The 11,635-nt window shown below is 40.3% G+C and overlaps 1 protein-coding gene across 1 annotated transcript in view; it reads left to right on the plus strand.

Moving 5' to 3' along the window:
• Positions 1–6,804, plus strand: part of PTCHD4 (patched domain containing 4) — an 83,950-nt gene extending 77,146 nt beyond the window's left edge. Inside the window, exon 3 of the mRNA XM_010078435.1 lies at positions 5,171–6,804. Coding sequence (XP_010076737.1) covers positions 5,171–6,804 — 1,634 coding nt within the window. The remainder of the gene's footprint in view (positions 1–5,170) is intronic.
• Positions 6,805–11,635: the final 4,831 nt, after the last annotated feature.

An 11,635-nucleotide genomic window follows, 5' to 3' on the forward strand; every position in this document is an offset into this window, starting at 1 on the left:
TCCCATTCCCAGGTACCAATCCCGGAACAGGGAGAGTCCTGAAACTGCACTAATGGAACAGAGGTAACTGTCCGAGCATCCCAGACCAAGAGCTGACTGGGGTGCAGAGGAGAAGGCCCTGGGAGATGGAGTGAGATGACCCAGAGCAAAAGAGGTCTGGAACCAAAAAAAAAGGGCCAATCTTCCGTAGTGTCCTCACCTATATACTGGGCATGACGTGTGTGTTACGGAATAGATTATTGGCCACTTTGGGTCTCAATCCTGAACCCAAGATCAAATCCTGGGCTAGTCACTGGGGCTGTGCTCCCTCCCAGCTTCTCCTGTTTGCAGACAGCCAGAGAAGCTGAAAGACCTTGGCAGCCACATAAACATCACTTTTTATCAGCTTTCTTCTGAGTACAAATCCAAAACACAGACTCTTGCTAGCTATTATGAAAAAAGTTAACTCTGGCTCAGCTTAACCCAGGACACTATGATTCTATGAAAATATCACGCCCCATTTCAAAACAGTGTTCCAGTTTACACCTCCATCATACTAGAGTAAGCAAAATTACTGCCTCCAAATTTTTATGTTATTATTGCTAATTCAGCTTTTTACATGTTGTAAGAGAATATTTTTACTTATTCCCTTTGAAGTTCCTCATATTCTCTAAACAGTCGTGTCTCACTTCTCCTTCAGCTGTTATTCCTTATTATGCATTTCTCTCATTTGATTTCCTAACACAAAGCATCCTGCATTTATCTTCATTAAGTTTCGGCTTATTGATTTCTGACCAATTCTCTGAGTTGAAAGTCTTTCTCTACAGAGGGTTTGAACTCCTCCCCAGTGTAACCTCACAAATAAATTCCGTAAGTGTCCATATGTTTAAATAAAAATATCAAAAAGAACCAGGCCTAAGATAGGTCTTTGATGTAATGTCACTTAAAATGTCCCTGTGAAAATAGGTAGATCATTGGAAACAACTCTATATGGGCACACTTTCACTCAGTTGAATACGTATTTCCCATGTTTTCCGCTAGACAGTATTCCCTTAATTTGATTGTCAGAATACTAAGTACAATAGTGTTAAAAGTTAGCAAGTCCAGTAGAAAGATGTTAAAATCCTTATTGAGATAGACAGTCTGTCTCCTTCTCCTTCTTTCCATTAGGCTAGTTACTTTTCAAAGTAAGAAATTACGTTGACTTGAGATTATTTGGTTTTGATAAACCTATATCAGCTTTTCCTGACCTCTTCCCTATCCTCTCAGTGATGGTAAACTGGTCTGCAATTGTCTATTCTATTATCTTTTGAGATAGGAACTAAGCTGATGGACACTAAGTTCTGCAGGTCATATTACTTCCCCTTTTTGAAGATAAATACTGTGTATATCCTGTCTGTTCTTCTTGGACCATCCCATCCTTATTCATTCTCTAAGGTGACTGCTAATAGTTCAGAGGTTGCTTTGGCTCAGCTTTTAATTGATTCATTTCTCCAGGCTCTCCCGGTTTGAATAAATTTTGCTGAATCAAGTGGTCTTTAGTGTGTTTTTTTCACTCTTCTTGTTTCTATCCCTATCTTCTTCGAACTTATTTTAAATATCTGCTTACAAGTAACCTTTTTTTTTTTTTTTTTAATTGAGACAGAAAAAGCATTATATATTTCCATCTTCTCTGCAGCCTCCCTTATTTACTCTCCTACCCGCACAGGTAATGGATTTGAAATTTCTGTTGACTCTTTTTTTCTTAAGTAGGCATAGGCCATTACTTGTCTGGCAAATAAAAAATTGCTGTATTTCGCTCATGTCATGTTAGTATCAGACAAACTTGGCAGGCTTGACCCAGAGTCAAAGACCTTGTGAGCCTTCCTAGAACTGCTCAGTGAACTTAACTCCACTGTCAGTGTTGTCAGAGACATTAGTGATGGAGCCGAAGGAACAGAATTTGACAAAGTGACTGTGGTGTCTGAATCATCAGAAATGTCAGGAAAATATTGGTTTCCATCCAAATGAGAAAAAAATGGATTTGTATCCTTGGTGGGAAAGGGGAATAGACCTGCTTATCTGGGGAGAAAAACAGAGGTTGACTGGAAAACCTGGTAGCAGAGTAATGATATGGGAAAACCAGTCAGGCAAAGATTTCTTCTCTTGGCAGCAAGGGAATTAGGGCACTGTATTCCCCAATTTCTGTATTTATGTGACAGAGCTGAAGTTATCTGTAAAAGGGGGATAAGCGGAAATTCTAGGTTTGTGCGACAATAATAATAAGAAAATTAGTGCCAGTTTTCATCCTCAAAGATGTTACAAATATCAATGTTTTCTTTCCTTAAGATACTACTTCTTCTATCAGAAAAGAAGTCTGTAGTTTAGTTACAGTATTTTAATTTTCAGTGTTAACACAAGTCAGTACATGCACAGTAGTGTATACTCTTGGGCGGTCTGTGCATACGTGTATGTTTCACAATAAAACCCCTTTCTATCAATCATTAAGTACCTACCCAAAGGTTAAATGCACCCATGTACTCATCACTGAGAATGTGATACACTAAAATTAATAAATTATATGTTTCACAATAAAACCACTTTCTATCAGTCATTAAGTACCTACCCAAAGGTTAAATGTACCCATGTACTCATCACGGAGAATGTGATACACTAAAATTAATAAATTAATAACAATAAAAATGTGAAAAAAGATGCAGCTGTGAACATATCCTTTCAGGTGGGCAGGTAAGCTTTGTGAAAATTGATGCCTAGAAAGAGGAAAAAATCCCAGATTAGTACCTTCTAGAGGAGGCAGAAGGCAGAACTCGGCTATTTCATATTTTATTGGTAATGTCCAGGTGGTAAATTAGCACACGCATCTTGGACAGCCAGCAAGGGAGCACACACCCAGCCGTGGACATGTGGTCAAGGAGAGGTGTCAGAAGGGTGAGGGACCTGGGAATATTCAGATGGGAGATGCCAGGAGCAAAGGACTCATGCATAGAACAAGTTTTATTAAAGACGTTGCTCATGGACCAACAGTTTCACATTTTGCTTAGCTCAGCCAGAAAGTTTTACTGGCTGAGAGTTTGAAAAAAACAAGAGCAAATGCTTCTTTTATTCAGCAAGTAATGAAGTTATGAAGCTCCTTGCAGCAGAAAGCTGTGGTGGCCAAAAGTGTGAGTGCATTGAGAAGTGGATTAGACAGATGAATAAAGGTCCCTCCATGCCTCCAAACAGGATGTTGCAAATGCAGCCTCTGGTTTTGGTAGGCTTTTTAGCTGAATGCAAAAATCTCAGAGGCTGAAATGGAAAAGAATTACTCTATACTTGTCCCGTTTCCAACATCCTTTTCTTGAAAATCTATACCTGCACTTTGTCAGGTCAGGTAGAGCAACTCTTGCTTCAACCCAGTGTGGCTACCATCATGTTGTTAAAGGCAGAAGAGAGATGTTAGAGGGGAAAGATGTTCTCAAAGTCTCAGCTAGAATCTAAATGAGTGTTCCCAATGTGAGATCTGAAGACCAAGGCTTCCCTTAGTCTCAGATCACAGCAGTGTACCTGGGACAGGAACAGGAACAGAGGAAACTGAGGTGTAAAATAACATCTCCACCCAGTGTGATCACTCTGTGCTCAGGTGGAAGAGTCTTGATGGGATGGGGTGATGGGAGGAATGACACCAGCAACAGGAGCTGAAATCCTGTGCTACTACTCATCCCCTCAGTCTTCCTCACAAGAAAAGAAAACAAAAAGAGACAGAGAGAAAGAAGAGGGATGCCTAAACCTGGAAGAGAAGGGACAAAGGGCATGCAGTCACAGGACAAGGGGTAATGGATTTAAATTGGAAGAGGGCAGATTTAGACTAGATAGTAGGAAGAAATTTTTTCCTTTGAGGGTGGTGGCCCAGGTTGCCCAGAGAAGCTGTGGATGCCCCATCCCTGGAGGGGTTCAAGGCCAGGCTGGATGAGGCTTTGAGCAACCTGGGCTAGTGGGAGGTGTCCCTGCCCATGGCAGGGGGGGTGGGACTAGATGATCTTTAAGGTCCCTTCCAGGCCTAACCATTCTGTGATTCTATAAGAATGAGGTCAGGAGCTGGTTCAGAAAGAGAGGTGTTATGGCTTTACAGGATATGAACAAGTTTCAAGTGGTAAAATCGTACATTAAAGGGACATTTGTCAGAAACATCTGGAAAAAAAAACTGTCTAAAATCAGTTGGTAGATGGAGAAGGGGTGAGTACAGACACCTGAGGAAGATCGTTGTGCTCTAATGTCCCCCAAAAATAATGAAACACAACTCCTATACCATTAAATTAAACCTTGCCGTGGTTCCAGGACATGGGCCCTGGAAGTGGTGACCAGCCAGCCTGGTCCACACTCTGCAGGGTACCTACATGCTTGCTTTAAGCATAGCATAAAGCTGCAGCCAAGTCATTGGATTCTGCAGCTTTACTCAGCCCAAGAAGCCAATCCTTTCTGCTTGACAGTCCAAAAGTGAGAGTGTGCAAGACAGTCATGCCTTGATAATTTGAACAGCCTCACCCTAAACTTGACAGGGAATTCAAGGTCCCTCCTGACCCAAGATGCTGATTCATAAGAGAGCAGTGTCTCCAAACTGGTTTTTTGCTAATTGCGAGACTTCTATAACACTGTGTTTATCTTTCACTGGGGACACTGATTCGCAGTACAACAGGTAACATTCACAGAACTTGACAGTTTATGCTGTAGCTTTCCCCATCTAGAATGGCTGTCAGGAGTCTGCTTTGGGCAACATAAGCAGCTGTATGAATCCAAGCAATTTAAATCAAAAGACACAGGATCGTCTGTGTCTCTGTGTCTGATGCCACAAAGAATTTCAAGAATGAACCCTAGGCTTGAACTAAACTTAATGTTCCACTTTGTCCAATATAGGCAGTCCCTTTGGGAATTACTTCAGCATCCACTAAAATCAATGAGTGTCTTTTAAAGGGTATTTCATAATTTCATTTCTGAGCATGGACTCTCAGAATATCAGTCCATTAATTTAAGCACCTGTATATGAATTCTGGTATCTAGACAGACACTTCACAATTTTCCATTTGTTTAACTGGTGACAAAATCATAACGAAGCTTAGCTGACAGATTTTTTTGTCTGCTAGAGGATGAAAAACCTGGAGGATGACGGGACCCCCTTTATACATGGATATGTATATACTTTGTTTTCTCATTTCAGGTCATGGAACAAAAGGAGTGTTTGAACTTCTTTCAGGATGGCGTCGAACCAGAGAGAATCTGCCATTCAAGGACAGAGTAGCAGATGCTTACTCAGATGTCATGGTCTCCTACACAATGACAAGCTCCTTGTATTTCATAGCCTTTGGCATGGGTGCAAGCCCTTTCACCAACATTGAAGCTGTAAAAGTTTTTTGCCAGAATATGTGTGTCTCCATCCTGTTGAACTACTTCTATATCTTCTCCTTCTTTGGTTCCTGCCTGGTCTTTGCTGGCCAGTTGGAACAGAACCGTTATCACAGCATCTTCTGCTGTAAAATCCCTTCAGCAGAATACCTGGACCGGAAACCTGTGTGGTTCCAGACCATGATGAATGATGGCCATCAGCATACTTCTCATCATGAGACCAACCCGTACCAGCATCACTTTATCCAGCATTTCCTCCGAGAGCATTACAATGAGTGGATTACCAATATCTATGTCAAGCCATTTGTGGTGATACTGTATCTCATCTATGCCTCTTTCTCCTTTATGGGGTGCTTACAGATTAATGATGGAGCCAACATCATCAACCTTCTTGCTAGTGAGTCTCCAAGTGTCTCCTATGCCCTCATACAGCAAAAGTATTTCAGCAACTACAGCCCAGTAATAGGTTTCTACATTTACGAACCTCTAGAGTACTGGAATGGCACTGTGCAAGAAGACCTAAAAACACTAAGCCAGGGTTTCAACACAGTGTCCTGGATTGAACAGTATTACCAGTACCTTCGAGTAGGTAACATCAGTGCAACCAACAAAAGTGACTTTATCAGCATCCTTCAGAGCTCCTTTTTAAAAAAGCCAGAATTCCAGCACTTCAAAAATGACATCATTTTCTCCAAAGCTGGAGATGAGAACAACATCATTGCTTCTCGTTTGTACCTGGTGGCCAGGACTAGTGAAAACACACAGAGGGAGGCGGTAGAATTGTTGGAGAAGCTGAGGCCACTCTCTCTTATACAGAGCATCAAGTTCATTGTGTTCAATCCTACCTTTGTTTTCATGGACCACTATGGTTTATCAGTAACTATGCCTGTCCTGATTTCTGGCTTTGGCATCCTGCTGGTGTTAATACTGACCTTTTTCCTGGTTATCCATCCTCTGGGAAATTTCTGGTTAATTCTCAGTGTCACCTCAGTAGAGCTGGGTGTCCTTGGCTTGATGACCTTATGGAATGTAGACATGGATTGCATTTCTATCTTGTGCCTTATCTACACTTTGAATTTTGCCATAGATCACTGTGCACCCTTGCTTTATACATTTGTACTAGCTACTGAGCACACCCGAACTCAGTGTATAAAGAACTCCCTCCAAGAGCATGGGACAGCCATTTTGCAGAACGTTTCTTCTTTTCTTGTCGGGTTGGTCCCCCTTCTCTTTGTGCCTTCAAACTTGACCTTCACACTGTTCAAATGCTTGCTGCTTGCTGGCAGTTGCACACTTCTGCACTGTTTTGTTATTTTGCCCGTCTTTCTAACCTTTTTCCCACCTTCCAAAAAGCACCACAAGAAAAAGAAACGGGCCAAAAGGAAGGAACGAGAAGAGATCGAATGCATAGAGATTCAGGAGAATCCTGATCATGTTACAGCAGTCTGAAAGGCTTAGAAAAAAAATAATAGTATATTCTCTTTTTAAAAAAGCGTTGCACAGAGATGCAGGGAAAATAGAGCAAAGATCTCAGCTGCTTGTGCTGGCCAGGTCTGACAAGGCAAAGGAAGATCAAGAAGGGGTATTCATGACACATCAAGGTGCAAACTTTTTTTAACAAAAATAATGAAAGTAAAAATAATCTCAAATGTTTCCTTTGAATCCTCATTCTCCACCAGGGAAGAGTTTGTTGGCCATTAAGTGTTCCTGATTCTCAGACTGTAGCTCTAATAGGAATTGCTTGATCTGTTGTATGTAGAACTGAAAAAAAAAAGGTGAAAAAAAAGAGTTACCATTGAGTAAACAGAAGGGGAAAAGGCTGTTTTGGTTGATAAATTTGTCCACGGAAAATAAAAAAGCAACAACATTTCAAATGAGAAAAGGGAACAAGACCAAGAGAGATTAAAAAAATGCCATGGTATTTCTTTCTTATTTCCTTGAGCAAGTTGGTTAAGTTGAAACCTATGCACTTGGGAAGTAGATGTTTAAAACAATCTAAGCCAAAGTACTTCCCAATTCTAGTACACCATGCATATCTGTAACATCACAATTAGAGTGTTACTGTGAATATGGATGGCAAAGCTACACTGCTAAGGGACAGAGGTACTCTTTATACAGGAGAAGAAATAATCATAGCCATTTGGAAATTTAACATTTAGTTTCTTTAAACGTGACACATGACCTTTATTGCAAGAGCTCACAGCTGGTGGTTAACACCATACACCCATTTTGATATTTCTGAATTGTGAAATTCCCCTTGAACTAACAGATCTCATTAAACTAACCCAGGCCATTACCACTGCAGCAGTATTTGCAGTTCCTGCAGTGTAACACTTCTGAATTCTAATTTTTCAGTGTTGACATTAAATACTGAATATTAATCAAGCAGGCGCTTTAAACGTAATGATGGATTGCACATCACAGGCATAATGTGATCGTGTAACAGCTGAGTCAGCTCTGGAGCACCCGCACACTGTTATCATTATGTTTTTGGTCCAATGGACGAAGGGATACGTTTGCTGGTCCCTGCAATATGCTGCAGGAAGTGGGATTTTCCCCTTCTTTAAGCAAAACGTCAGTCAATTACTTGCCACACACACAAAAAAAGACCTTGTTAAGGTTTGCACGGGGCTGAATCAACCCCTAGTTGTAAAAAGCCAGATTGGTCCCTTGCGGGAAGGGAAGGGTGAAAATGTCTTTCTTATTATTATTCCTAAATATTTGAGTGTTGATCTTCTGCAACATAAAGCTTTGTTATGGCAGTTGAAATTTCACAGGAGAGTGCAGTAAATCCACAGTTACTATGTGACACTAGAAATCGTACTGTAGAGCTGTGAATGACTTTCTCTGCTTTGTAAACTATACAGCTTAGTAGCCCAAGAGAAGGGATGAAAACAGATCCAGCCATTTCAATTTGCTCTCAGCCCGGTTCTGCACTGGAGCTTGACATGCTCGTCATCCCCTTTCAATATTTTAAAAGGGCTTGCTTTCTACTCTCTGGAATATGGTATAGCATCACCTACATGAGCAATGTCTTCCTGAATATATAGTATCCATGAGGACACTATGTAAAGATATCACTATACGGAGTGTTGATGTCTACTTTGTATTATTTGTGGGTACCTTTAAAAGATGTCTGGAAGCTGTTTGCTTTCCAAAATGTGTATACATGTCTATTATTTGTGGTTGGTTAACTCAGTCTCAAACCTGCAGAGTTTTCTGATGAGCGTGTGTATATATGTTTTACTAAAAAAGCTCTCTGCAAGAAGTTGATTCTTTGTTATGTGACATGTCTCCCTCCTTCCTACTGTTTCACAGTTAGGGACAGCCAGAGGAAATTCCCCTGCAGCACAAAAAAGCCATTTGAATGCCAGTTTGAATGTTCATTAGCTGCTCCTGTTTCCCAGGAATGCAGTTTCACCTCTTGTCTGTACTTTCTGTACTTTGCCATTATCATTTGCCAAAAATGACCTCTGTGTTTTAGGAGTGGTCGAAGCTCTTGATTGTTCAAGGGACTTTTTGCATGCAACAGGTTTTAGAGAAAGGTAAATTTTCTAGATAGGCAAAGCTTCCAAAGTTTTAATCCAGATCTAAACTTCAGGTGTAGCTAGATCAAGGTTACCCGTGTGACCCAAGATGTTGAAGGGCCAGCTGTGAAACTGAGATCTAAAGAGTTTAGAAAGCTTTAGGAGCAGAGGATGTTTTACTGTTGGGATGTGGCTCTGATGCTTCTCTAGTTGGGAAGTATTTACTGACCCTGATTTGGATCTTGAAGACATTGTGCAATATCCATCTAGTTGGTTATGAATGTCCAGCTTTCCATACCTCTTCTTACATTGCCTCTACTGCCCACACAAAACCGGGATCGTTGCAGCACAACTGTGACCCTTGGGTATCGCTTTTGGAGGTGTCACAGAGGAAGCTGCCAAGTCTTCCTTTGTACTGCCCAGATGTATCGCAGGGATCTCTCTCATGCATTGTATTGAAGAAAGTAGCATTTTCCAAAGCCATCAAAGCCGGGATTCATCTCATCTAACTTTGGACATAGACAATGTAGATATTTATATCTAAGCTTCATTTATGGCCATAGGAGATGGACAGACACTTCCGACCCATTTTACAGTTGTGCATTTGGAATAAATGAATCGCATTTTCAAAAATGCACACTTCTGTCCATCGGTGATAAAGGAAGCTCAGCACAGTTATCTCAGACACAGACATTGGCAGTGGAGACTCATCCAGATTTGATGAGGTTAGCCCCACTTAAAATGAACAAATATCAAGTGAAAGAGAAAAGAAGAAAAACCTTAGAAACTTGCCTCCTGAGCATCTATGTTAGGGAGAAAACCCAGGAGTAACTCAGCTCAAATTTTATGTTCAGCTTACGAGGCTTTTATGCAGAATAGATCATTCAAAAATTGCTGGTGGAATTCCCCTAGCAGAGAACGGTGAGCTAAGAAATCAGATGTCAATATTGCAGGTGGGCTCACACAAATGGGCTAGAGTTTGATGACTTGTCAAACCAGCTTCTCTCTCAATATCATGCATATACAGTAGCACTTGTATATACCGAACACGTTATATAGATTACACTCTGGGACTCAACTTTTTTTCTATGGATGTCATTTTATTACTTTATTTGTCAGCCGTTTTCCAGATCCACCAAGAAAGGCTGTTGTAGCTGCTACTCCCGCAGATACGTCAGTCTCTGTGGAACAAGGAAAACTTTCATCTCAAGCTGAAAAAATATTTTCTTCTATAATTTGATTAACACTGGAATCACTTGGGGATTGGGAGTCTATTTTTTTAATTCCTTCTCCTTTTTTTGCTTATTTTGCTTTCAGTCCTTTTCAATAAATTCTACCCTTTTCTGCAGCTCCTGCTCAGCTCAACTGGAGCTACATAAGTAGCTGTGAAGAAAGGACAGAGCCCATGCAAAGCAATTTGACACTCTGACACATGCTGCGTATTAGACTTCTTTATATACTTTTTTTCTAGGTACCATAAGTAATATTGTGCATATTCCTTTAATGGCTGGTTTTGTATATGGTCTACATGAGCCGCCAAGAACCCTGTGTGCATTTTCTACTTCGTTTGGTTTCATTCCCTCAAAGTATATTGGTTTGAATTCATTGTTGAGATAACTCTGTTGAAGTCAACAGATTTATTGCCATGATATATCTGTCTTTGCATGTTTTCTATCTGGTGAAGAAGTGAAATCATGACAAATGGACCTCTTACATTGTTGATATGCCTGTTGAACAATATATCTGTCTATACTCTATATAGCCATTGTTGCATGCTGCATTCAGGAGGCTGCAGTGAACATATATTTTCTTTCTGTAATTTTTTCTTTACACTTTCCCATGTGGGCTATGTTAATCTGAATTAATCTATTCTTCTGTCTTTTTTATTAGAATTAAGTCTTCACCTCTGTAGTCTACAACTTGATGTTTCATAAATTTACTGCCTAACAAAGCAAAATACTTTTTATGGCCAAGACAGGTATGGATGCATGGCACCTTGCATGTATAATTCAAACAGATTATCTTCAGGGTTAACATTCTCAACCATTTATCGCAAAAAAATCCTATTTAGGATGTAACCTGCCACATGCTAATATCTATTGGAGTACACTTGAACAATTGTAGTTTTGAAATTTTCTCCAGTGGGAAGGAAAAGATCCAGGGGGGGAGGAAGAAATGTGAAGTAAAGTAGTTGTGTAATCAGTGTTCTTTTTTTCCCAAAAGGCTCTCACTGCTCTACTCTTAATTAAGTCACACTGAGTAGTGACTCTAGCATAATTAAGATTTATTTCAATGGAGTTATTCCATATTTCACTATGACAGGAGCTTGGCTTATTGTCTTTATGCAAGTACCATGCAAAGTCTCTTTGATTAATTATTCAGTGATTATAAACTTTAATAACTTCTTTTGCGTTGCAACACTAGGTTTTTGAGTACCTCAAGCTCTCATTTGATGTCCTAGGAAACACTGAAAGGAAGCAAAGTCAGGCAGTTAGCGAACAAGAGACATGTTGTAGTGCTGGGGAGAAGGGATGCTTCACAAAGAGGCAGCATATGCTTCTAAAAGGCTCAAAGTAAAAAATGATGTTCAGGCTGTCTCAGAAGATGAAGGTGAAGTGGAAACCAAGTGGAACATGTTGTGTGCAGGGCAGGGTAATCAAATTAGAGACAGGCAAAACTTTGATTCTTCTTCCATACCACCTTACACAGGGCAAGAAGACTTTTGAACAGAGAAGGAAACTGAATAGGGAAAG

Source organism: Pterocles gutturalis, unplaced genomic scaffold (genome assembly GCF_000699245.1).
Source record: "Pterocles gutturalis isolate BGI_N339 unplaced genomic scaffold, ASM69924v1 scaffold713, whole genome shotgun sequence".
Taxonomy (NCBI): Eukaryota; Metazoa; Chordata; class Aves; order Pterocliformes; family Pteroclidae; genus Pterocles; species Pterocles gutturalis.